Raw genomic sequence first — 26,347 nt, 5'->3', positions numbered from 1 at the left:
AAAAATAAAAAATAGCTCAAATATATATTTACGTCCAAACACAACTCTAATTTAATATTACTTTTACTTGAATTTTTTTTCTTGAAATTTTATAATTCTTATGTCCAAATGTCCACTAATTTTATTGTTACATAATTTATTTAAAAAATAAATCTATAGAATTAAAATTCTGAATGCGAGACGTGTGCATCGACGTAATGCATTTCATGCTTTAATAGTTGTACTATTCCGAATCCTTGTTAGGGAGCGCTTTTTCCCGAATGGAGTCCTACGTGGTGCGAATCCGGATATACTTGGCTCCAACATTACCGGACACCAGGTCAGAAACCAAAAAAAAAAAGTTGTACTATTCCGAACGCCCACAATCGCTATCTGTATCCTGAAAAGTAAAAACAGGTATTCCAGCGCCGTCATTTCGTCAAATAATCATCGGATTCTCAGCCCCGCACTCTGTAGAGAGAGAGAAACGAAAATCAGAGAAAGATTTTTCTAGAGAGAGAAACTGTATGTATTGGTAGAGAGAGAAAGCATCTTGCAATACTCCAATATTCTCTCTCCTTCCTTTTTTTCGAATTCCAGGGGCTTAATTGTAATTTCAGGCATTTGAATCGGAGGATCTGATACTAGGGTTTGCAATTGCAATTGTATTGAATTTGAATTTGAAGAATATGTTGACTCAAATTACAAATTATTGAGAACTGCAAATTCTCATTTCGTGCAGATTTAGAGTTTCGGATTTAGGGTTTCAGATATGGACGTAGATTCTTCGATGCCGTCGGAACCCGATCAGGATCCGAATAACAGCGGTCCGACATTGGAGCAGCCTAAGGACACGTCACCGGCCGGTGAATCTCCGGTTACTACTGCTCCGGTTGCTGGGCCGAGGTGTGCTCCGACGTACACGGTAGTGCAGGCTGTTATGGAGAAGAAGGAAGACGGTCCCGGACCGAGGTGTGGGCACACGCTAACGGCGGTTCCGGCAGTTGGAGAGGAGGGTAGTTCGAATTATATTGGTCCTAGGCTTATTCTATTTGGCGGTGCTACTGCGCTTGAGGGGAATTCTGCTGCTTCAGCACCAGCTCCTTCTTCTCCTGGAAGTGCTGGAATTCGTAAGTTTCCTCAATTGAATACTGAATTTCTATTTGCAGAGTCGAATTCAAGATTTAAACTTTATGGGGTTCAAGAGTCGAATTCAAGATTTAAACTTTATGGGGTTCAAGTTCGGGATTTTAATTTAACTCATTTGATTTAGTGTGTTTGAAATCAATTATTTATTATTATTTAGTGATTTTCTTAAACCATATATAGAGTTTGAGCCAACAATGTTTCCTCATTGAATGCTGAATTCTCTTAAGTGCGCATTACAGGCTCAGTTTTTTGGTTCCTGAGTTGGTTGGGACTTTTAGAACAGAACTTCTAATACTTTTTGTTTGTATTTGCATAATATTGGCATGAGATAAGTTAAAATGGAGTAACGTGCTCAGTGAGATTCATATAGCAGACCCAACTTGTTTGGGACTGAGACTTAGTTTTGTCAAAGGCTCATTTAAGATGCAGTTAAGCTATGAAGCTCAAAAAAGCTCAGGGAGCGCTTCCCTCGCTTAAGCTGCGCTTGAGTGTAGGTGAGGCACTAAGGCGTGCGTCTTGTTGCCCATGCATTCTATCTTGAATCGAGCGGTATTAAACAACAAATATAATCGGGAAAGAGATATAATAATTGTTAAAGTAAAATATTATAAATGAATCTGTTACTTTTTTTGCGTTACAGATGTATTTTTTCTTTTTTTCTTCGTTGCGCCTTTCTTTACTAAAACTGTCAACTTAGTTGAAAAGCATCTTAGTGATTGATTGGCTTTTCCAGTACTAGGCTTTTGCTTTCTTGTAGTTCTTCTCTTTGCATCTACCTCCACACTTTAACTGCGCTTTGCTCTTAAAGCCCCAGTAGACCTGGAGCACTTCTTAAAGCTTCGCCTTTGACAACACCAGATAGCAATATTTTGTTGTTATTGTTGTGACTTTTAGATGAGGTGGTCAAACAATTCAATATTCTCTTTGTCTTAAGGTTGCATTTGGGATTCTACCACAACTCGTTTGTCTTGGGATTCGGGATTTAAACGTTATGCTTTTAGAATAATTGAACATGAAACAATATATGGTTTGAGGATAGTGTTTGTGGTATCTAGCATTGGAGGTTGACTACTATGTTAACTGTAACATTTCTGTAATATCTCTGATTATTGAAGGTTGATGATGATGTCGAAGCATTGACTGAAAAAAATGATATGGGTAAGAGTTGGGATACTAGTAAAGAAAAATGACTTATGTTCATAAATGATGGTAGCTATTTCATCCCTTTTGATGGAAAATATTTTACTTGGGGAAAGCTTTTTCTACTATTCAAGGTAGCCAAACAATAATAAATGATTTCATCTAAGAAATCTTTCCCTACTTTTTCTTAAGAGCATTTTCGGCCATGCCAAACACACACCCTTATTGGCTGTTCTCTTGAAGAATCTTCATGGAACGGAAGAAGAGGAGGCTTCTCTGGAGCTAAGTCTCCTTACCACGAGAAAGAGTGAAGCTTGTTCATCTAGAATAATCAGTTGGTAGAGGGGGTTTTGTTCAGAAGCATGCCTTGATTGACTAGTAAAACTGAAATAGGTAGATTTGAAGTTATCATAACAACTTAGCGTTCTGTCTGATTTCAGGCTTAGCAGGGGCTACTGCTGATGTGCACTGTTATGATGTTTTGACAAATAAATGGTCTAGGTAAGTCTTGATTCTGTGTTGGGCATCTGATACATTCACTTTTGTGCTTCCATAGAAAGGTTAAAATGTTGTTCTGTTTCTTGTTGATATTTATAGGCTCACTCCAATTGGAGAGCCCCCGACGCCGAGGGCTGCTCATGTTGCTACAGCAGTAGGAACTATGGTTGTCATTCAGGTTTGTATTAACTGATAGCTTTTCATTGTGCTTGACCATCTGCCCCATCAAGTTTAAGATGCCTATTCTGATCCATCCTAGGGTGGGATTGGTCCAGCCGGTTTGTCAGCTGAGGATCTTCACGTTCTGGACCTTACACAACAACAACGACCACGATGGCACAGGTTAGCACTTGAAATAGTTGTAGTTGTCATTGAACTTGTATTTGCTGTTGACCTGTGAAATGTATTTAAGTGCTGACAAAATCTTTTACAACAGCTACTGAAATAACTATTTTCATTTTAGGGTTGTGGTCCAAGGACCTGGTCCAGGACCTCGTTATGGACATGTCATGGCTTTGGTAGGGCAAAGATATCTCATGGCAATCGGTGGAAATGACGGTTAGTCTAATGAAGAGACCTCCCCATTTGTAAACAATGATAGTGGTCAGAAAATCATAACATGATCCATTATTTTCAGGAAAACGGCCTCTAGCAGATGTTTGGGCTTTGGACACTGCTGCAAAGCCATATGAATGGCGAAAATTGGAACCAGAGGGTGAAGGTCCTCCTCCTTGCATGTAAGTTTCATGCGCTCTCTCTCTCTCTCTCTCTCTCTCAATCTCTTTAATACTGCACTCTAATTCACTTGTTGCCTCATCGCAAGTATTTCATGATTTCTATTCTGTTGTGCTTTAGATGGTGGAAAATCTCAGTATTACATGTCTATATGAAACTGTAACTAATCCCCACAATTAAAGAAGTGATTTGTAAGTGTAGTATATGTGCCAAATGGTGGAAAACATCGCTGGCGGTTTGTTTAACTTACAAAGTGCGTCTATATGATCGTTTGATTATAAGCATGTATTACTCTATTTCCTTTGTGGGTCCTTATTTCTACTCTATGAACTAATGAAGATTTGTTGTTAATAAAGATTTGTCGTCTCTCTAGAATGTGTTTTTGATCGTTACTCATTCTGGAGAGGCAACAATTCTTCATTAACAAAACTGAAACTGATGTGTTATTTGTTGTCTCTTTAGAATGTGTTATTCGTTGTTATCTCCAAACCTGATGTGTTGAGCTTCTTTGCTCTTCCCCTTACTTTGGGAGGGGTCTGGGGCTTTGGCTGAGGGTGAGCTGGATGTTTTTATTTTTGTTTCAAGGAATTGATGTAGGGGAAAAAAAGAGACTTTAGAGAACCAAGAAGGGGTCGATCTTTTCCCTTATTTTTCTGCAGTATAGATTAAACATAAGTAGGAAAATTAAATCTACGACATGTATTGTGGATATGGAAAAACATCAGGGATACATTTCAAACATACTCTTTATACTAAATTGTTGACACAGTTAACAAGAACGATGTTAGAGCTGCCTCTGTTTTATTGTAGCATGCTTGCCTAAGTGCCAAGAAATGCTCAAATGGGAAATGCGTTCTTTCCTTATTTGGAAGATGGACTTTGATTAACTGTAGGGCCTGGTGACATACTGCTGGATACGTTGGCCATTAGTTTTCCATTAAGGAAGGTTCCTACAGAATTGTTCTATTTGGCGAGGAAAGCCCTTCAAGTGTTTGGTTCTAAAAGTTCAACATTTCCATTTGAATTTTCTTTGTGGATTATCATAAGTTTCATCTGATAAGGTCGATGCTGAAAATGAATTATTGTAATCCTGATCTGGACCAACCAATGAATTTTCTTTGTGGATTATCATAAGTGCTCTGAATGTAAAAAAACCAGTCTCAAAAAAAAAGAAGGAAATGCTTAACAGCTTGTGTTACTTGGCTAGGTATGCAACTGCAAGTGCACGCTCTGATGGTCTTCTTCTGCTTTGTGGAGGGAGGGATGCCAATAGTGTGGTGAGTGAAGCATGTTTTCTTGCAAACAAGAAAAAAATGTTTCTTGTGTTGATATCTGTTCATTAACTTTTTATCAGTACCATTCACTTTGGACATAGAAGGCTATGTTAACTTGAACAGGAATACAATTCCTCTTCTATATTCTTAAATCGCACAGAATTGACGCACAGATGTAACCCATCTTCTTGATGGTACATGATTCCCTTTTTTGTTACTAAGTTTGTAAGCTGTTGTCAGTCACCTTCATGGATAAATACCTAAGTGAGGTTACATTCCCCAGTTTTTCATTACTATCCTCAGTTATGTGGACAATATATTGCCGTGTTAGTTTTCTCTGTCCCAACTCACGTGCAGGTCTAATTTTTCTCCTTGGGTCAAGCACGTGAAAAAATATTTCGGTTGGTGAGTGGAAGTTAGACTTGAAACCAGGACTACTTGCATGCTCTAATAACACGTTGAATTGTGGAAACTATGTCGTCTAAAGTTTAAGCTGTTAAAGAGGGGGACTTTTATTTACTTAATGTAGGTCAGCAACAATTATCAATGGCTGCACTTCCTAAAGTTCTATTTTCCTGTCTTCTCTCCCTGATCCCTTGTGCTCCATCTTGCCATGTTGCTCTCACCACTGTCCCTCTCCAGATAACCACCGAGTTCAGCTTACCAATTTGCAGCTGTCATACATGACGTGAATTGTCTGATTTTGAGTTTAATTAAACAATCGTAAACATTAAGAAGCTTTTTTAGGGTTTTGGATCTGATCTGCAGTTAACACGTATAGTGGATGTTGGGGACTTGGATTTGAGTATGTGGTCTAGTGTGATGGTTGTACTTTAACATTTTCTTTTACCTTGGTGATTCACAGCCACTAGCAAGTGCATATGGACTGGCCAAACATAGAGATGGGCGTTGGGAATGGGCCATTGCTCCTGGTGTGTCACCATCTCCTAGATATCAGCATGCGGCAGTAAGTGGTTCTGATGACTCAATTTTCTCCCACAAATTTTAAGGTATTTATCAGTCGTACTTTGGTATTCTAGGTTTTTGTTAATGCTCGGCTCCATGTTTCTGGAGGTGCTCTTGGTGGTGGACGCATGGTGGAGGACTCTTCCAGTATAGCTGGTATTTTTTAATGCTGTTTTGTTGAATTGCTCATGGTGACAACTGATATTGCTTGAATTTTTTTATTTCTTGTTACCATGGTTTGTTTAATGTTAATCTAATAATTGTTCATTTTTCTCTTTCTTTATTTCTTTCTCTTTTCTTTTGTCTGGTGGTAGTTCTTGATACTGCTGCAGGAGTGTGGTGTGACACAAAATCTGTTGTCACCAGTCCTAGAACAGGCAGATACAGTGCAGATGCAGCGGGGGGAGATGCCGCAGTTGAATTGACCAGGCGGTGTAGGCATGCGGCTGCCGCTGTTGGTGACTTGGTATTTATCTATGGTGGTTTGCGTGGCGGTAATGCTAGAAGATAGACATCTTGATTGCTTTCTTATTTGATCTTCAGATGTCAACTATTCTCACTTCTTGGAATATGGTCTGAAGATATTTTTTTTTTTAATTTATAAAAAAGAATAACTGAGACTTACTAAGTTCTATATCTTTTCTTCATCCATGGGGCTGTTGAGAATGTGCTGTTTGGTTTATGTGTTTATAAGGTGGCCCAACTAAATCCTGATCTTAGTTAGACTTCTAGGGGTTGTTTGGATTGAAGACAAGTTATGCTGGGATTAGTTATGTTGGAATTAGTTATACTGGGATAGTTATGCCGGGATTAGTTATCCTAGTTTTATTTCTTATTGACTGGTTGGTATGTTGTATTAATCATGTGATTGTCAATTTTACTGCTTTAACTTATGATAACTTATTCTGGGATTACTATGCCACTCTCTGGCAGGTATAAATTATTCCGGTACTATATTTTAATCCCGGGATAACTTATCCTATGATTAGTAACTAAACAAGGGATAATGCGGTACTAGATTTTTGTCCTAGGATTATATTTGCTTATTTACTGGGTTGTTGTTGTTGTTGTTGTGGTGATTATATTTGCTTATTCATCATACGAAACGACCCCTTAAAGTATAAGATAGAAAAAATGGAAGTTTTTGGAATGCGTGAGGGCAGTAGCTCTGGTATATTTCTTGGTACATTGTTTTCTAATCTATCCCTAGTCCCACTGATTATGGATAACATTTGTAAGGTAACTGCCGACTTTTCTTATCTTTTACTGATAAAAACTGTCTACTTTATGCTATACCAATTGAGTAGCTGAGTGAGATAATCAAACAGTTATATACCTTATAATAGTTAAAAACCTTCTTAATGAACGGATACACATTCTAACAAGACTAACTAGTTTTCCATGAGTCACTCTTTTTATGGTTTCTAATAGGTGGATTCTTTGTCTTTCATAGGTTCATCGTGTAATTTGCCTTTGTGCCTAGACTGCAAGCCTTAGTGATGCTGTTATAACTAATACTAAACGCTGATTTTGAAGACTGAAACTGATGAAATGTGTGTCCACTAAAAGCTAAAGTTGTTAGGAGGACAATTTTTATTTACTTTTATATTGGTTTGTAATATGCCCTCTTACGTGTGGGCCTGATTCTTTTTCTTTGGCTAAGCACTCTGAAATTCTTTTTGATAATGGGTCGCAAAGAGGTTCAGACTCACAACCTCATACCATGTAGAATTGTATGACCATCTGATTGATTAGAAAAGGTTTGCTCATATATTAGTCTGCAACAGAAACTAGTGTTTCAATTTGCGCGTCTTTTAAGGACCGAAATATTAAGAAGGCATGTCTCTTGTCAATGTAAAAGGTTTGATTAGCCCAGAGTTTCTTGGTTGACCAACTTTTGCCTGGGGCATTGCAACTAGCATGGATGCTCTTTGTTTGCACCTTGTAGTTAGCTCTCCCAATTGAAGGATTTTAATTAGTGCAGTGGGCCAAAATCTTAGTTAATTTCCTAGCTCTTACATCTTTTCCAAGTTCTGTAATGACATCTACTTATATGAAGTATTATTATGATATACTTGTTTAACAAAGTACTATAATGAAATGTGTGCCTAGGAGCAGTTGTTATGAATACATGTCTTAGAAACTTTCATTGACGTTACTCCTGATAAAGTGTTGGAGTCTTGGATATGTAATAGAAACTGCGACCATTATTGAAGCTGTAGCAATAATTAGCTGACTTCAGATTAAGATTGTTTCTCGGGTTGTTGCAGTCTCTGTCCAAATTATGCAATTATAGGCGTTCCAAACTATAGGTACCAAAATACTGCCAGATGCATGAGTCTTAGCTAATCTCGTAGCTGTCACATTTTTCCGAGTACTGTAGTGACATCTACTTATATTTTTTGAATAGGCTTGACATCTACTTATATAAAACTATTGTTATGAAATATACTTGCCTAACAAAGTACCGTAATGAGTTATGTGCCTAGGAGCAGTTATTCAGATAATATCCTAGTTTATGCAATTTTGCTTTTGATGTTAAGAAATGGGTGATTTTTAGAAATCTCTGTGTAGCTTGGTGATATTTTCGTATTTCTGAGACGGCATCTGAGTTGGTGTTTTTGTCGCAGGGGTACTGCTAGATGACTTGCTTGTCGCTGAAGACTTGGCTGCTGCTGAAACAACAAGTGCAGCTTCACACGCAGCCGCTGCAGCTGCAGCATCTAATATGCAAGAAGGAAGGATAACCGGAAGGTACGGATATGGTGATGAAAGAACAAGGGAAACTGTTCCAGAGGCAGTTAATGATGGTTCAGTTGTATTGGGAAATCCTGTTGCACCCCCTGTAAATGGTGATATGTTTACTGATATAAGCACTGAAAATGCTGTGCTTCAAGGATCTCGGTGAGTTTGCAATTGCATAAGTATAACAATATCTGCTTCTGTTTTTTCGTTTATTGCATCTTTATTTTCTGAATTCCATCCCTCACGGTTTCGCTTGCAGGAAACTCGGCAAAGGTGTTGAATACCTCGTGGAGGCCTCTGCAGCAGAAGCAGAGGCCATTACTGCTGCACTAGCGGCTGCCAAAGCTCGACAACAAGGTAATGGGGAAGTCGAACTTCCAGATAGGGATCGCGGAGCGGAGGCAACACCAAGTGGTGAACAGGCATCTACCTTGATCAAACCTGATTCAAATAATTCGACGCCCACTGGAGTTAGGCTGCATCACCGTGCTGTCAGTAATCCAATGCCTTATGATATGTTTTCCTATGTTGTAAGGACTCTCCAAAATGCTTCCGCACCCGTGTTGGATCCTCTAAAATTACACTACTTTTGGAGGATCCAACACACACCCGACGATATTTTCGGAGAGTCTGAGCAACATACATATTTTTGGATCAGATTAAATTCGTACATAACTGATTAAATGTATTTAATGCATCTGTAGGTGGTTGTAGCTGCAGAGACTGGGGGTGCCCTAGGTGGTATGGTGCGACAACTTTCAATTGATCAATTTGAAAATGAAGGCAGGCGAGTAAGTTATGGAACTCCAGAAAATGCAACAGCAGCAAGAAAACTCTTGGATAGACAAATGTCTGTCAACAGCGTTCCCAAAAAGGTATGATGATTTCACTAATGTGCTTCAACTAATCTTGATTAGCAATGAGTACTATGGCATTGCCATGACACGTCTGCTGGTTGACTGACAAACTTGTATACTCTCCAGTTTCCATCACTGCAGTTACATGTGTATGGTTTGATGTTATTATGCAGTAAAAAGAGCAAATATTGGTTGTAGTTGTAGAGTAATTTCAACACTACGGTGAAAGTAATGCATGCTTTGTTGAAAAAGCTGCTTCATTTTATTTACTCAAAGATGTTTGAGTCTCTCTCCTCTTTGTTTCGCTCGTCTCTTTCTTTTTCTTTTCTTTCTTCCTCTTTTTTCTTGTTTGATATCTTTATTTGGTCTCGACTTGTTTGCTTTATGTTTTGTTTCAAGTTTGGCTATCTATTTACCATATCCTCATTTGGTGTCAGGGGATGCTTGTTAGACCTGATTGGTAAAATTTTAACTTATATGCGTGTGTCAGGGGTTTTTTTTGGGGGGGGGGTTGACTTTGGCTCAAAGGTAGAGTTGTTATCATGTGAGCATGAGGTCACGGGTTCAAGCTTTAGAGATAGCCCATTACAAAAATGCAAGGTAAGATTGTGTTCAATAGACCACATTGTGGTACGACTGTTCCCAAACCCAGCACATAGCGGGAGCTTAGTGCATTGAGCTTCCCCCCCCCCCCCCGCCTCCTTCTGTAGTTAGGCTGCCTAGCCAGGAGTATACAAATGACATTAAGAGCCAGATAGGGACTCAAAGTGTTTACATGGTTCTCTAAGCAGAAGAAAAAAAAATATATAGACCCTTTTGTTCTCCTCTCTAAAATTTTATCGGGAGAATCATAACAGCCATCATATAGAGGATAGAGATAAAAAATTAAGACTTACTAGAAAGGAATTGCGTGAGTTTCCCAATGCCTTTACTTGCACCCAAGGGTGTGACCTAGTGGTCAATGAAGTGGGTTGAGAAAATGAGGATTCAGGTTCAAATCCTAGCGGAGACAAAAAACACATGGTGATTTCTTCCCATTTATCCAAGTCTTGGTGGATAGAGTTACCTGGTACGGTTGCTGGTGGGAGGTAGCAGGTATCCTGAAATTAGTTGAGGGCACGCAAGCTGGCCTGAACACGATTATTAAAATATAAAATAAAAAAACAATACTTTTATTTTGGACTGGGTATATGCCTTCTGTATTTGCCCTACCTTTTCTGTTTTTCGAACGAACATAGCTGATGCTATAATGTTAGTGTTCTTTCTCCTCATCTTTGATGAAGTATTTGTTAATGATTTTGCTTCAGCTTACTGCCTTTTTAAAGTAAAAGATGGACCTCTCTTGTGATGGACTGAGATAAGTAACAAAGACTTGGATATGTAGACTTGGGTTTCTATAGACTGGGGATGTGATGCATTGGGAATTAGGACAGCAAATTGAACTTTTATGTATTTGTTCGTTCTTCCCCTGTATGGGATTTTTTTAACTTTTTTTTGTGTATTATACATAGGGGGAGAAGGGGAAATTTACTAAAAAAAGAAAAGATTTTCTTTCTTTTTTTTTTTGGGGGGGGGGGGGGGGAGGGGGGGGAGATGTTAGAATAGTGAATCTAACTCCATGAATATTCTCCTTATTGTCCTCCTTCTACCATTGGGATGCCTATGTCTTACTCTTGATTACACATTCATGATGGGGACTCTTTTGGCCTTTGTTGGTTTTTTGTACTAAGAATTTGAACTCTCTCTTTCTATTTTTTGCCAAGAAATATCAGTTAACCACCCTAAACATTTTGGAGTCAGCTTGGTAAGAGATGCTAAATGTAGGGCATCATCATGCCGATAAAAGAAAAAGAAAGTTGCTTACTGGGCACATGAAATGCAAGGAATATCAGATTGCAAATTACATTTTTATCTATGTCTACTTAGTGAAAGCATGAGCAGGGAGATGGGAAAAGTCCGAAGAGAGTTGACAAGCTTAAACCCAAACAAATTCGGGTTATTCATCTAATCAAGGGAAAAAATTATGGGACTTTGGTAATAACCAGAGTTTCTAGGAAAATTTCCGGTCTCTAACAAGCTGAATGGAGGAGTGGGGAAAATTGGAGAAAGGTACTTTAAAGTGAAGAAAACATAAAAAAATATTAGGTTTTATCTTGCCTGCTTTATTTTATGATCTAGGAGGATTAGAAAGGTGGGATGTGAGGAAGTTTTTGGGGGAGAGGGGAGAGATATGTGAAGAGACGTGTAGAGAAGACATCTGGAACTATCCTCTTTGATTACATCCGAAGTACTGGCCACATAACTATCCTCAGTCCCAAATAAGTTGGCGTAGGCTATATGAATCCACACTGACCAGGTATTATCTGTATTGTGAGATTCATCATGAATTGGTTAGTTTTTCACTGGGCGCTGGCTGCCAGCCTACCACGACCCTCCTTTATCCGGGCTTGGGAACGACAATGTGAGCAAGCTCACACATACAGAGTTACCTATTGTCAATACCTGAAAAAAGAAAACACTCCATCTGCTTGAACGAGTATCCTGTTATTAGCTTTGGCTGATATATCTTTTATTATAAAGGACAACTGCTTATTTGGTTTTATTATATTTTTCTTTTCCTTATTTCAGGTGATTGCCCATCTTTTGAAACCTCGAGGTTGGAAGCCGCCTGTCAGACGGCAATTTTTCTTGGATTGCAATGAGATAGCTGATCTCTGTGATAGTGCAGAAAGAATATTTTCCAGTGAACCTAGTGTTTTACAGCTAAGGGCTCCTATTAAGATATTTGGTGACTTGCACGGGCAATTTGGGGATCTCATGCGCCTTTTTGATGAGTATGGTTCCCCATCAACTGCTGGGGACATAGCGTAAGTGCCTTGACTCAATCCTGCTCCATATTTCTTGTTCTATCCAAGGGTGCCCTTTCAACACCCTAGGTTGGCTCGGTTCCTTGTCTGTGAATTTGCATACTCTTTTATATGCATAAAGTACTTGGGAAACGACAGTCTCAGTATACCTTGACACAATATTGAGAATGAATGAAACTCACCTTTTTTTTTTGTCATCTAAAATTAGCTCTTGCTAAAAGCTTGCTGGTAATTAGGAAACACATGCATTGGTTGCTATTTGTAGAGAATCATTTTTTGTTTGAGCTTCTGAGATCCTCTACTTTGTATACATCTGTATGTGGGAATTTCCCTTTATATTAATAAATTATATACCTTATCAATCTGTTACCAAAAGATATATAAAAACCTTCCTAAGGCATGCAAAGAAAAGGGGAAGAATGTAATGAGGAGTGAGAAATCCAATGAAGTACTTTTATTTAATAAGGAAAATGTAAGTACTTTAAAAATTAGTTTGAAATAAGGATGCCAATCTTGCAAAGCATTCTGGACAAACTTGCACCAGATCAAACAAGAACATTTCGAGGTCAATGAAATAGCTAAAAGCATAAGCTTAGCAGATCTATTTAACCGCTTTTTGCATGTTATCAAGCTTGTTCATAATATTTCTTTTTTACCACCTTAAAGTGCAGTTTCAAATTCTCGTTTTCCCCGGTGGGAGAAACCTTACATATACCATGCTGGGTATGGGTGTGGAAATTTGCTTTATCTGATCTTTTTGGGGTATCAAAGTTATTGGGTATCCAATCATATAGTAACTTTAGCCTTGTATACAAGTACAACGACTTGATATGTTATCGGAATGCTACGGTTGGGAAAAATTGGCGGTCAGAGCAGAAAACCAGAAAGGACCACATCATTTTTGGGTGAAAGGAAGACTCTTGAGCAAATTCACATATAACAGTGACTTGGTATGAAATGACATAAAGAAGAAGTGTAGTTTATGGGCAGGTGTTCCTAGATGAACATAGCAGCAGGAATCTGTAGATGAAAAGAACCTACTATGTGCTGTGATTTGATGAGCACAAAATCATTGGATACAAGGCAGACCCAAAACCTTTGCAAGAGAAATGTACTGCCATATGAATAAAGGCTTGCCAAAAGGCATTATCGGTGTGAAAAATACATAAAAATAGAAGGAAAGTCGAGGAAATAGGAGGAGTACCATGGTTATGCAAATAATCAATAACATGGATGAGAGTAATTGAACATTTTGTTGGGAAAGGTGGTAGCCTAAAATACCGCACCGTAGTTGGAAGAAATAGGATGAATAGTTCGAGAAGAATGAGTTATGCACAAGTTATAACTACGGCACCACATTCTGGTGAATTAAATGGTGAACTAGAGAAGTTTTTCTTTTGGCTTAGGGTGCAAAAGGGAAGCTATATTTTAGTAGCGATATAACTCTAAGATGATGCATTCTTTAAATCAGAAATAGATTACAAAATAGTCTTCTAACTAAGAGCCTAATATGAGCTGTGGAATTCGTAGATGAACATAGAAGCAGGAATCTTTGGATGAATATAGCCTTCTATTTGATGTGATTTTGTGAACACAACTTTTTAGAATACGAGCAGAGCCAAAGCCTTGTGACGAGAAAGGTACAGCCGTACGACCCTGAGCTCTTGAAAAGGCATTATTGGTATGGAAAATACGTTAAAGTTGAAGAAACTAAAGGAAATAGGAGGGAGTACTGCCGTTATCCTTCAAATAATCAACAATTATGGACGACATACTAATTGAGAATATTGTTGAAGTAGTAGCCAAAATTACAAGTATTTGGAAGAGATAGGAATATAGACTGAGAAGAATGAGCTATGCACTAGTTGCAGACTAAAAGTCAGAATAAAAGCAAGATTTGGTGGTGCAAGCTGTTACATCCCACAAGTATAGGTGTCACGCACTCCTACCCACTAAAGATTAGAGCAGATGAACTTATTGAGTGTTATTGTTGGGATTTAAACCTAAGATCTCTAGGTTGCTATTATGCTTCTGCCTCAACCACTTAACTTTTTCCTTAGAGACAGACATACTCAATATTTATTTGGGTTGTGTTGACGTATAGAGTCGAGGAAGATTACCAGAGGAACAACTTGGATGTTGAAAACTGATATCTTGGTATGCTCACGGAGAGCATACTACAGGGTAGTGCACAGAAAAGTACAACATAAAGGACCAGCATAGCCAAACTTTAATTCAAATTTCAAATCTGGAGAAAGAGCCGGATTTGTAAAATCTGAGATGGGTGCATAAGGGCCCAAAATATGTGGGGAAGTCCAAAGCAAATAAAAATAGAGGGTGAAGACTATAATAGAAGTTGGAGGGTCCAAAAACTAAAACAGACACCACTTCAAGCATATTGGAAAAAAAAAATTATTATCTTGTAGATGGAAAAAACCTTTTCCTCCTGAATTCTGTCAATGAGTTAGAGATTATATGTTATCATGATATTGAAATGTCAGTGCTGATATTAAAAAAAATTAAAATGTCAGTATCAACCTATCATTGTAAATGCATATCCTATTTGTGATGTAATTAGATTCCTTCTTAGACTCTTGTAATTTAGTAGTAGTTTTGCTTCCCCCTCTTTGTGTTCTGTTTCTCTATGTTCTACTAGGACTACCATTCTTGGATTGATCATCGTAGTCAAATTTGTTCTTTTCATGTTAATATACAGTAAGGGGTCGTTCAGTTACCGGGATAAGGATACTAATCCCGTTATAGAATTTGGGATTGTATTTATCCCATGTTTGGTTATGGGTATTAGCTAGTACCAATACAAATTTTATACCATAATGATAGTATTAACTATCCCATATAGAAGGTGGGATAGCTAATTCAATGGGATATCCCAGCACATGGATATCCTTGTTTATCCCACAATTGAACCAAACAACCCCTATGGGTTGGCACTATTTAGTTGGGCTTTCAGAAGAAGGAATGGAAGACCCACAACTTGGGGTGTTGCCGCCAAGCTCTTGTGTCGGTTACATGGGAACAGAGAAATAGAAGAGCGTTTAAGGGGGTTGAGAATGATTCTGTACATTTGAGGGATAGCTTCTTGTCTTCTAGTTTCTTTTTGGTGCACTCATGAGGTGATTTGATTATACAGGGAGTTTCCAGAAATCGTTAAGTATTTTACCTTATAGAAAAAAAGGTGCAGTTAGTGTGGACCTGGTATCTTGTGCAAACTTGATATTGAAAAAGGCTTATGACCATGTCAACTGGAATTTCCTACTGTGCATGCTAGTAAAAATGGGTTTTGGCCAGAAATGGATAAACTGGATTAAATTCTGCGTGTCAACAACCAGGTTTTCAGTTCTGGTAAATGGCTCTCCAACAGGATTCTTCAAAGCAGAAAGGGGACTAAGGCAAGGTGATCCTTTATCACCTTTTTTGTTTGTGATTGCTATGGAAGGTCTCAACAATATGGTTAAAACAGCCAATCAGTTTGGGTGGATAAAAGGTTTTGATGTAGCTAGGAGGGGCAATGATAGTTTAGAAGTGACTCATTTACAATATGCTGATGATACACTCATATTCTGTGATGCTGAAGAAGATCAACTGAAACACCTCAGGGTGATTCTGGTTCTTTTTGAAGGAATCTCTGGCTTGCATATCAACTGGAAGAAGAGTTTTTTGTACCCTATAAATGAAGTCACAAATATGGACCTGTTAGCTGCTATTTTGGGTGGTGAAGTGGGGGCTTTACCAACAATATATCTTGGAATGCCTTTGGGAGCCAAATCTAAGTCATTTGGGATCTGGAACAATGTGTTAGAGAAGTGTGAACAGAAACTGGCTAGGTGGAAAACCCAATATCTATCCTTAGGTGGCAGAGTGACTCTTATTAACTCAGTTCTTGATGCACTTCCAACATATATGATGTCCTTGTTCCCCATTCCAACAGGGGTCATCAATAGGTTGGATAGCATCAGGAGGAACTTTTTATGGAATGGGAACAAAGAAAGGAAGGGTTACCACTTGGTGAAATGGAAAGCACTTACTGTTGGCAAGAAATTTGGAGGCCTAGGGATCAAGAACTTGAAAATCCAGAGCAAAGCTCTTAGAGAAATGGTTGTGGAGGCTCAACAAGGAGGATCAGCTCCTTTGGGGAAACATTATTAAAGCAAAATATGGACAGGAAGACAAATGGGTGACTAAGGAGGTCACTACACCATATGGGGTTAGTCTATGGAGATCCATTAGATCACTGTGGAGTGAATTGAGGGATGACTCCAAGATCAAAGTATTTGATGGATAAGACTAGCTTTTGGAAGGACAATTGGCATGGAGTTGGCAGATTGGATGTGGCTTTTCCAGAAGTCTTTAATTTGGCTCTACATCAGCAAAGGACTATAGCAGAGATGTGGACACCTCAAGGATGGAACATCATTTTTAGAAGACATATCAATGATCGGGAAGCACAAAGAGTGGTGGATTTCTTCTGTGTACTAGAACAGTTTAGTGGATTACAAGAAGGTACAGATGTTCTATGGTGGCAAGGCAGCAGTAAGGGTATATTCAAGGTCAACGCAGCTTACAAAAGGATGAATCATTCCAACCAGCAGATAGCTGATTGGCCATGGAAACACATCTAGAAAACAAAAATTCCTCACAAAGTTGCTTGCTTTGTGTGGCTATTGGCTAAGGAAGCTGTCCTTACACAAGATAATCTGATGAAAAGAGGCCTCATCTTATGTTCTAGATGCTTTTTGTGTGGGGAAACAACAGAAACAGTTAACCATGTCTTCCTCCATTGTAAGATAACTTATCACCTATGGAGAATTATTCTTAACCTCAAAGGCATCTCCTGGACCATGCCCGGGAAAGTTATAGATACTCTTAAAAGTTGGGAGGAAGCAGGACTACATGCAAAGGACAGGACTAGATGGAGAATTATACCTGCTTGTGTTTGGTGGACAATTTGGAAAGAGAGAAACTCCAGTTGTTTTGAGAATATGGAGAATGGAGTGCAGAAGATCAAGTTAAACTTTATTTTGCTGTTAAGTTTTTGGTGTAGTCAGATGTACACCAATGACACTAATACCGTTATTGATGTTTTAGACTCAATTTAGAGAGTGTTAGTCATAGATAGAGTCTTTTGTATATATAGTTTCAGTACTACCTAAGTACTGTTTTTGCTACATTTTATGAAATATAGAAAAGTTACCAGTTTCAAAAAAAAGTTTATTGCGATGCTGATTTTGTTGTATGATTCTTGCATTTCTTTGTGTATGATCATCAGGTACATCGATTATCTCTTCTTAGGAGATTATGTTGATAGGGGCCAGCACAGTTTGGAGACCATGACTCTTCTCCTTGCTTTAAAGGTACCTGTTTTATGTGGATGTTGTTGTGCTTTTACTTTTGAATTAATCAATTGATTTTAATGCTGATAAATGGTTGCTTTAGGTGGAGTATCCCCACAACGTTCATTTAATTCGAGGGAACCATGAAGCGGCAGATATTAATGCTCTTTTTGGCTTCCGAATTGAGTGCATTGAACGCATGGTATGGTATCATTTACTGGGAAAAAACTCCTTCAGTTTCCGAGTTAGCTACTGATGTTCATATCTGGAACAGGGTGAGAGAGATGGAATCTGGGCTTGGCATCGGATCAATAGGTTGTTCAATTGGCTTCCTCTGGCAGCACTAATTGAGAAAAAAATAATCTGTATGCACGGTGGTATTGGAAGGTCAATTAATCATGTAGAACAGATAGAGAATATACAGCGTCCTATCACCATGGAAGCAGGGTCAATTATTTTGATGGATTTGTTATGGTCAGTCTGTCTTTTCTTTTTCTTCTGTCACTAATTTTTAACGATCTCCTATTTTCTCACATTAATCTGTGTATCCAGGTCTGACCCAACAGAAAATGATAGCGTTGAAGGATTAAGACCAAATGCAAGAGGTCCTGGATTGGTTACTTTTGGGGTGAGTAAATGTCTTTTGGTATCTTCTTTCAGGTTAATGAAATTGATTCACTTAAGCATTCTTCTTCAGTTGAATAAGCTGTATTTACTTACAGAGGACCCAGTTCAGAAGGAACTGGCATTTGAACCAAAAAGTCAGCCTCCACCCGCCCTCCATTTATTCTTATTTGTCACGTTGATAGGCTGTGTTTTTCCGTCCTTTTTTAGTGCAATTTTTTTTGAGGATCTTCTGTAATCCTGCCTCTTGCGATAATTCTACCCTTTAGCTTAAAGGATTTGAGCAATTTTTATCTTTTTGTGAAATTTCTTTGTTTCAAGACAATTGCACTCATGAGTCCTTCAAATGGTATTTTGGTTCAGTCAGTTGGTATCCAAAAGGTTGTTATAGGTATCGGGAATATCATTTCGTTGTCTGCTGAATTCTGGTTTTGTTATTCATAGGTTATTCTTCTTTCTTGTTTCTAAAGGTATTTGGTTGCGTGTAGTTTCTCTAGCATTTCCTGTGCCCTCATGTACGACCATTCCCTCTGTGCAGCCTGATCGTGTGATGGAATTTTGCAACAACAATGATCTTCAACTAATAGTGCGAGCACACGAGTGCGTGATGGATGGCTTTGAACGATTTGCTCAGGGTCATTTAATTACTCTTTTTTCAGCCACCAATTACTGTGGTATGTTCTTATTTTAGATGTTTGGAAGGTTTTTCTACTCTAGATAGTGGTTTTATCTTTATGAGATATTTTCCAGGTTTCTCTTATATAAAACTTATTACTGCAGGTACTGCTAATAATGCTGGTGCAATCTTGGTATTGGGTAGAGATCTTGTTGTGGTTCCAAAACTTATTCACCCACTGCCACCAGCATCACCTGAAAATTCACCTGAGCGTATGGAAGACACTTGGATGCAGGTTTACATTATTTCTAGATCTTTTGCTTTAACTCCCGACATATTCACTTTGATATATGTTAATCTTCTTTACATTGATTTGTCGAGTAGGAACTAAATGCTAACAGACCACCTACGCCAACTAGAGGTCGTCCTCAAACTGCCAATGATCGAGGTTCTCTTGCTTGGATTTAGATAGTAGTGAAGATTGATCCCTACACTTCAGGTTCATGCTAACGTCGGGAAATTCCAGTTACATGTACATAGCATGATGCCATTTCGAAAATGGCAGAGTTATAGATATCTTCTTGAAGAGATGAGGCATCGCTGCCCTAGGGGTCTTCGACAGAATTGACAGGCCTCAGACACAGCAATATTGGATATCACGGATTAGGTGCACCTGTTAATCTTGCTGGAAGCAGTATAGAATTGCCCGTTGTAAATTGAGCCACAGGCAGGTAGAAGGAATTAAAGTCTTCCCCCGTTATCAAGGGTCTGTAGTGCTGGATTTTGTTTTATTTATTTTACTTTTCCATTGGTAGTGATATATATGTTTTTCCTCGTTTAGGTGTATTATTTTTGTCTATGGTAAAAGAGGCGTTGAGGTCCCCTATAATATTATTGGTGAGATATATAATCCTGAAATCTTAGTGGGCGTTCTTGTATCATAGAGAGTGTGAGTTTGTGTAATTTGTGATGATACCTTGTACAATGTAAGTATTTTTGAAGAAGAGAAGCTTTCTATCACTAGACAATGAGAAAGAGGAGGAATAGCTGACTCTTTTATTTTTCTATTTTACATATTTCCTTGAAGTTTTCATTGAGTCGAGGGTCTTCGGAAACAACCTTTCTACTTTCACGAGGTAGGGATAAAGTTCGCGTAAGACATTACCCTCCCCAGACTTTTATGTTGTCGTATATTCCCTTAAAGAATCTTAGAATTTACACCTTAAATTTTGTTGGCTTAGAAGGATACAAACCTTGGCCAGTCTTTCGGGTTCTACCCCCACTACCACAAATATCACAGTCCATACACTGCTCGAGAGTGCTTCCGCCCCCCAACCAAGCAAAGATGAAGCAAATTCAGTTGAGGCCCGGGAGCTGAGTGAAAGGAGAGAAGGAAAAAGAAAGGTTTTGCTGAGACACAAATCCCCCTGTTGGAGCTCCCGGAACCAAGTCCACCTACTGCTTCCAGAGCAATAGAACTTCTAATTTCATTCCAAAAGGAAATTACCTTTTGATTGTATCCAGTTTCCTTTTGACCAGAATTATGTTACAAATTAGCCTTAGAATGGAGACTTTGGCTTGTTACAATTGGTGTTGACTCGTGCAATGTGCATCTCCCAAGGCATATTACTATAGGTATTCTTTCATATTATTCTCTGTTAGTTCAAATTATGTTTTGAGCACTGAGCAGTGAAAACATGCAGGGGCCGTCTTGATAAATGTTCAGTGGTAGCATTAAAGTGCGAGAAAATGAAAAATTGTTCCTTATGTTTGGGGCAGGCTTAAAATTATAGCTAAAGGAGGTTGTTTGGTTGGGGAAAAAGTTACCCCGAGATTTTAATGATGGGATTATAATATGTTAATTAAATAATAACGGGATTATTTAGTGAATATATTTTTATTGGAAGATGTTTAGTTCATTGGACTAAAAATGAGATATACGGGGTGTAATAAAAAATATGTGTTTGGTATATACTAGATAAGTTGAAATAACCTCTTATTTTCAATTTTAACCTTTGATTGCTTAAAAGACTTTGGGGGAAGAACGTTGGGTGAAGTGCATCTTTATCATTTTAGTATTTATTTCGAGGTTAATTAATCCCGAAATTATTATTTCACCCAATGTGGGATAGAATAATACCCAATATGGGATTAATTTATCCCGAATTCAAAAATTCAATCAAACGCTAGATAAAATAATTTCGTATCTAATTGCGGGGTTATTATCCCTTATCCTACATACTAAATGACCCCTAACTATATTCCTGAGTAGTTTTGAAAGGTGAGCATTTTTAGCCTGCATCCAATATATATAACAAACTGTTGGTTGTTAGATTTAATGGTACTTTGAAAAAAAGCTTCTAATAGGAACACCAGAAAAGTTTCATCAGATACTAAAAATCGCAAATACCAAAAACTGCACCAAATATCAAATACCAAAAAAAAGAAGCAGAAATCACATCTCAAAAACTATTCCAAATTAACTATAAGCACAAACGCAACCAAACAAAAGAGAAAGCCCCTAGTTCAAGACAAGGTTGTCTGCCCATAATATTCATAACGTGTCCTATTATTCGTTCGGAAACGTAGCCTAGGAATCTAATTCGTTATCTGCATGGCTCTCATGCATTCTCGTAATAACTTATATTTTTTATAGTCACAAATCACAGGAAATTAAAGGAGAAAAAGAGGAATGTTTTCTTCAAATATTCTGGCATTTTCTCTTCACTTTGTTTCTTTCTGTGCCACCAAATCATATTATCGGATCACAGCAATAAAAGTTCTTTTGTATGAGGATAATAAATAAAGGTGGAAAGTTTGATAGTAGCTGATTCAGAATTTTAAAGTAGCTGTCGCAGAGTACTATTTTAATAACTATTATTCTTTAGTTATGATAGGGGATATCAACTTAGCACGATATACAAAGGCGGAATCAGGATTTAAATTTTATGAGTTTTTGAACTGCCATCGAATCCATAGCGTGTTAATTACTGGTTTATAATTAAATATTTATACATATTTAATGAAATTCCTAATACCAATAAAGAATCTAAGAAAATCTATAAAATTTGTCCGAATCCACAGCTAATATTCGAGTCACAACAAATCAACAATATGTACCATAGCATACATTGGCAAAAATGTACAAAGTCATTTGTTTGTGGTGAGATGCATCAAGCTCTTTTAAAAGCTTAATAAAAGCAAGTGTTGTTGAAAAGGTACATGGCGTAGCTAGATAAAGTTGGAGCTTAAATTTTGATTTTTATGGGTTCTGAATTTTAGAAAAGACGACTTACTGGATTCTCGATAAATTATTTACGCATATTAAGTGCATTATTAAAGCAAATACAAACTTTGAACCAAAGGTGCTAAATTTCGCCGAACCCGTAATCAATACACTAGCTTTGCCCCTGTAGCTAGGGACATAGGGATTCATCTTTTCGTCCGAAAATTACACTATACAAAATGTTATATATAAAATATTATTTCCTTGACTTTTTTGTGTTTTTACTTTCTTATTTTTGAATTCTTTTAGTAAACACGTTTGATTTTGCATGACACAACTCCAAAAGGTGAAGTGTTTCTTAATGAAGAAGTGTTCCTTTGATGACGTCCTTAGATTCAATAACTCACCATACATTCATAAGGATGAATATGAATTTTCATGCAAAAAGATGATGCTTAATATATATGTAAAAGAAATCAATTATCAATCGTTCATTAGAGGCCATTTGTAACATGCATGGCCTCAAAGACTAAAGACATGACCACATAAGAAAGGTATGTGACCATATAGTTAGTGGGCTATTCAAAAAGGAGAAAGATTGAACGCAATTTAAATATTTATTTGCCCCCTTTTTTGTGAAACCTCATTCGTTGTTTGGGGAATGAATTTAGATGGATGCAATTTTGTATTCCGAATTAATTTGAATTTACGTCGACTAAGTTTATTAAGTACGATAAAGTGCTCTCTGTTAGAAAATAAAGATAAGTAACAGAAAATTAAAGGCTTTGAAGCGTGAAAGATCACTATCTTTCAAGAGTTATTGCCTGTATATACTTTAGGGATTACAAGCAATTCTCCATCAGGATACAACAAAGCCTGAAACATACGTGCAGATTGAATGCTCTACTTCTCTGACGTCTTCTGTATTTATAGATAAGAAAAGGAGATTTTTCTGAAGAGACGCCCCTTTTCACGAACAACCACAATTCTTTCTGTTAATTAAAATTAAAATTAAAATTTAAATTCAAATTTTAAATAACAAAAAGTTGTTCCAAATAAAATCTTTATTTAAAGATCTGACCCGGCCCGCGCCCAAGCCCCAAGTCCAAGTCCAAGTCCAAGTCATTTAGATATATAATTAAATATATATATAAATACACATATTCTTCTAAATATGTCAATTGTTCATTTTATTGGACTTAATCGGCCAAGCTTTATAAAGCCAACTAAATGGCTTATGGCTATCGGTGTGGGACTCCCACATAATACAAACTACTCTAACAATCCCCCACTAGTTTGTAATATGTCTCATAATATCATGCATATCGAAAAGTATCTTATATAGATTTGAACTTTTCATTAGTGTAACTACCTTAAAGTTTGACGAAGTTATTGGTATCCTAAGATTTGAAACACAACTCCATTTGTCAAACCGAAAGTATCACACACATAATATTATTAAATGGAGAAACAATCCAATATTATGCTTTAGCACTTTTATGGCCATGTGCTAATCCAAATTCATGAATATTTACAAGATCAACTCTTTAAATCTTGTTAGAAGCGGCACCACCTCAATATTCATATAGGTGGAAATAGACTTTATGTCCCTGTTACTACAGACATTTGCTAATTCCATTAAGAATTAATTCACCCTCGTTCTTGTAACAGTATGCACTTGGAAGTTTGTCATTATGCCCCTATTATTATAGATATTTAACAACTCCTAAACTCCTCACATAACAGTAAAATAGTACATAGGAATCTAGGCTCTAATTGAGAAGATTCGTGCTTAATCAACACAAGCAACTTGTTATTACCGATTGAACTTATATTGTTAGATTGTATACCAACTCAAAGTTGGGTTCCCGTCGCTTGTGATTAATTTAAGAGTTTTAGCTCCATTCCTTCACTAGTTTGTTGTACTGCATCTCTATTTAATGCCTTTGTAAGTGGATCTGCCAGATTCTTGTTTGATCTCACATACACTATAGCTATAGTTCCATTTGTAACTAATTCTCTTATATAAGCATGCCTTAAGCTTATATGTCTTGATTTTCCATTATACATTTTGTTATGAGCTACACACATAGTAGTCTCACTATCACAAAATATTGAAATGGCTGGCATAGGTTGTGGCCACAATTTTATATCTAGTAACATATTTTTTAGCCATTCCGCTTCTTTTCCGGCAGCTGCTAATGCAATAAACTCGGATTCTATAGTAGAATGAGAAATACAAGTTTGTTTCTTGGATGCCCAACTAATGGCGCCACCCCCCAAAGTAAATATCCAACGTGAAGTAGCCTTACTATCATGTATATTTGTAACCAAACTCGCATCAGAATATCCTTCTAATACGGTAGGAAACCCATTATAACAAATGCCCAGTTGTTTTGTTCTCTTTAAATATCCAAGTATTCTAATTATAGCTTTCCAGTGAGTATTACTTGGATTGCTTGTAAACCTAGAAAGTTTACAAACGACAAATGCTATGTCAGGCCTAGTGTAGTGCATAGCATACATCAAACTGCCAATTGCACTTGCATACTCTAATTGAGCAACTGTTCTTCTAGTATTTTCAGTAAGTTTGATGCGTGAATCATATGGAGTTTTAGACTCCACTATGCCCAGATGACTGAACTTGGTAAGAACCTTATCAATGTAATGAGTCTGTGATAAAATTACTCTCTTATCACTTCTTTGAACCTTGATACCTAAGATAGTATCTACTTCATTCAAATCTTTCATTTTAAAGACTGAAGTTAGATACTTCTTAGTTTCAGAAATTCCAAGCATGTTCGTACCAAAAATCAACATGTCGTCGACATAAAGACAAATAACAACTCCATAATCTTCTGTAAACTTAGAGTAAATACATTTGTCTGCCTGATTATGTACGAAACCATTTGATAATATTATACTATCAAACTTTTCATGCCACTGTTTTGGTGCTTGTTTCAAGCCATAGAGAGACTTTATAAGCTTACAAACTTTATGTTCATTACCAGGAAGAATAAATCCTTCAAGTTGTTTAATATAAATTTCTTCACTTAAATTTTCATTTAAGAATGGGTGTATGAGAATCGGGGAATGACTTGAGTTGTTGTTGGTAAGGAATGCTCAGTGCATAGAGCAGGAAGTTGCTTGGTTGTATTGGGATGAGGTTACATTCTGCGGTGTTGGAGTGCTAATGAGGCACGGGTTGTTCGGTTCATTTGATCAGGCTAATTGAAGCTTGAGTAGAGTGGATGACTCTAGAGAATGGTTCTAATGCGTTCAAGATTTTTTATGTTATAATTGGAGATTTTCAGGTGTATAATTTGGCTAGAAACTGAGGTTTGCATTGGAGGGTGTCCAGAATTGTGATATTTCTATATCAATTAGGGGATTCTTATATCGGTATTAGGAAGGTAATGGTTCCAGATTCGCAAGAAGTCTCTTCGGGGTAGGTATTTTGAACATGGTGCTTTTGGGAATATTTAAGAGAGTATCCAGCGGCTTATGAGCCTTGGACGGCGTGGTTTTATGTTTGGGTCTCGTGTGGTGAGTCTGGGTTGAGGAACTGTGGTGTTATATCAATTCACTCGTCATGTTGAAGCCATTCAAGAGTCGAGATGCTGGTATGATTTGATCAAGCAACCCGAGCTGCTCTACGACCCTTGACCTGACTATATTTGCCAAACTACTTGGATCCACGAGAACACGTTTAACTTGAACTTTATTTAAAAGGATAGAAATTACCAGAGCATTGTTGTGAGGCTGAGATAAGGCCTCGATGTCTTCCTTGCTTAATGTGAGGGTGTCCTCGGGCGTGTAGTCCCGAGTATTTTCTCCCTTGTGATGGATACTTTGGTACATTTGAATATGGGTCCCTGTGGGAGGTCGACTCCACCGATGATCATGTGAATGCTATGTTGAGGTTCTTCAGGTTCACTCTTCGTGTTTGCGTCTCTTTCTCGGAAATGGTTCTTGGCCCGGTCGCTGAGAAATTCACGAAGATGCCCCTTTTTGAACAACCGGGCTACCTCCTCTCTAAGCTGCCTGCAATCCTCTGTCCTATGCCCATGAGTACCATGATACTTGCACATCAAGTTGGGGTTCCTCNTAGAGCAGGAAGTTGCTTGGTTGTATTGGGATGAGGTTACATTCTGCGGTGTTGGAGTGCTAATGAGGCACGGGTTGTTCGGTTCATTTGATCAGGCTAATTGAAGCTTGAGTAGAGTGGATGACTCTAGAGAATGGTTCTAATGCGTTCAAGATTTTTTATGTTATAATTGGAGATTTTCAGGTGTATAATTTGGCTAGAAACTGAGGTTT

The 26,347-nt window shown here is 37.7% G+C and overlaps 1 protein-coding gene across 1 annotated transcript; it reads left to right on the top strand.

Moving 5' to 3' along the window:
* On the top strand, window positions 380-19,868 carry LOC109231172 (serine/threonine-protein phosphatase BSL3-like). The gene is made up of 22 exons (XM_019396749.1): window positions 380-628; window positions 722-1,109; window positions 2,709-2,769; window positions 2,866-2,944; window positions 3,026-3,108; window positions 3,230-3,324; window positions 3,404-3,503; window positions 4,709-4,778; window positions 5,641-5,742; window positions 5,816-5,897; window positions 6,056-6,235; window positions 8,372-8,645; window positions 8,746-8,977; window positions 9,191-9,361; window positions 11,972-12,210; window positions 17,498-17,582; window positions 17,665-17,763; window positions 17,836-18,035; window positions 18,114-18,189; window positions 18,724-18,859; window positions 18,966-19,096; window positions 19,186-19,868. Exons 2-22 carry the CDS (start codon window positions 752-754, stop codon window positions 19,267-19,269), a joined length of 2,937 nt encoding a protein of 978 aa, XP_019252294.1. The 5' UTR covers window positions 380-628; window positions 722-751; the 3' UTR covers window positions 19,270-19,868.

The sequence above is a fragment of the Nicotiana attenuata genome, chromosome 8 (genome assembly GCF_001879085.1).
Source record: "Nicotiana attenuata strain UT chromosome 8, NIATTr2, whole genome shotgun sequence".
Taxonomy (NCBI): domain Eukaryota; kingdom Viridiplantae; phylum Streptophyta; class Magnoliopsida; order Solanales; family Solanaceae; genus Nicotiana; species Nicotiana attenuata.
This window is presented reverse-complemented; position numbering and strand designations above follow the sequence as displayed.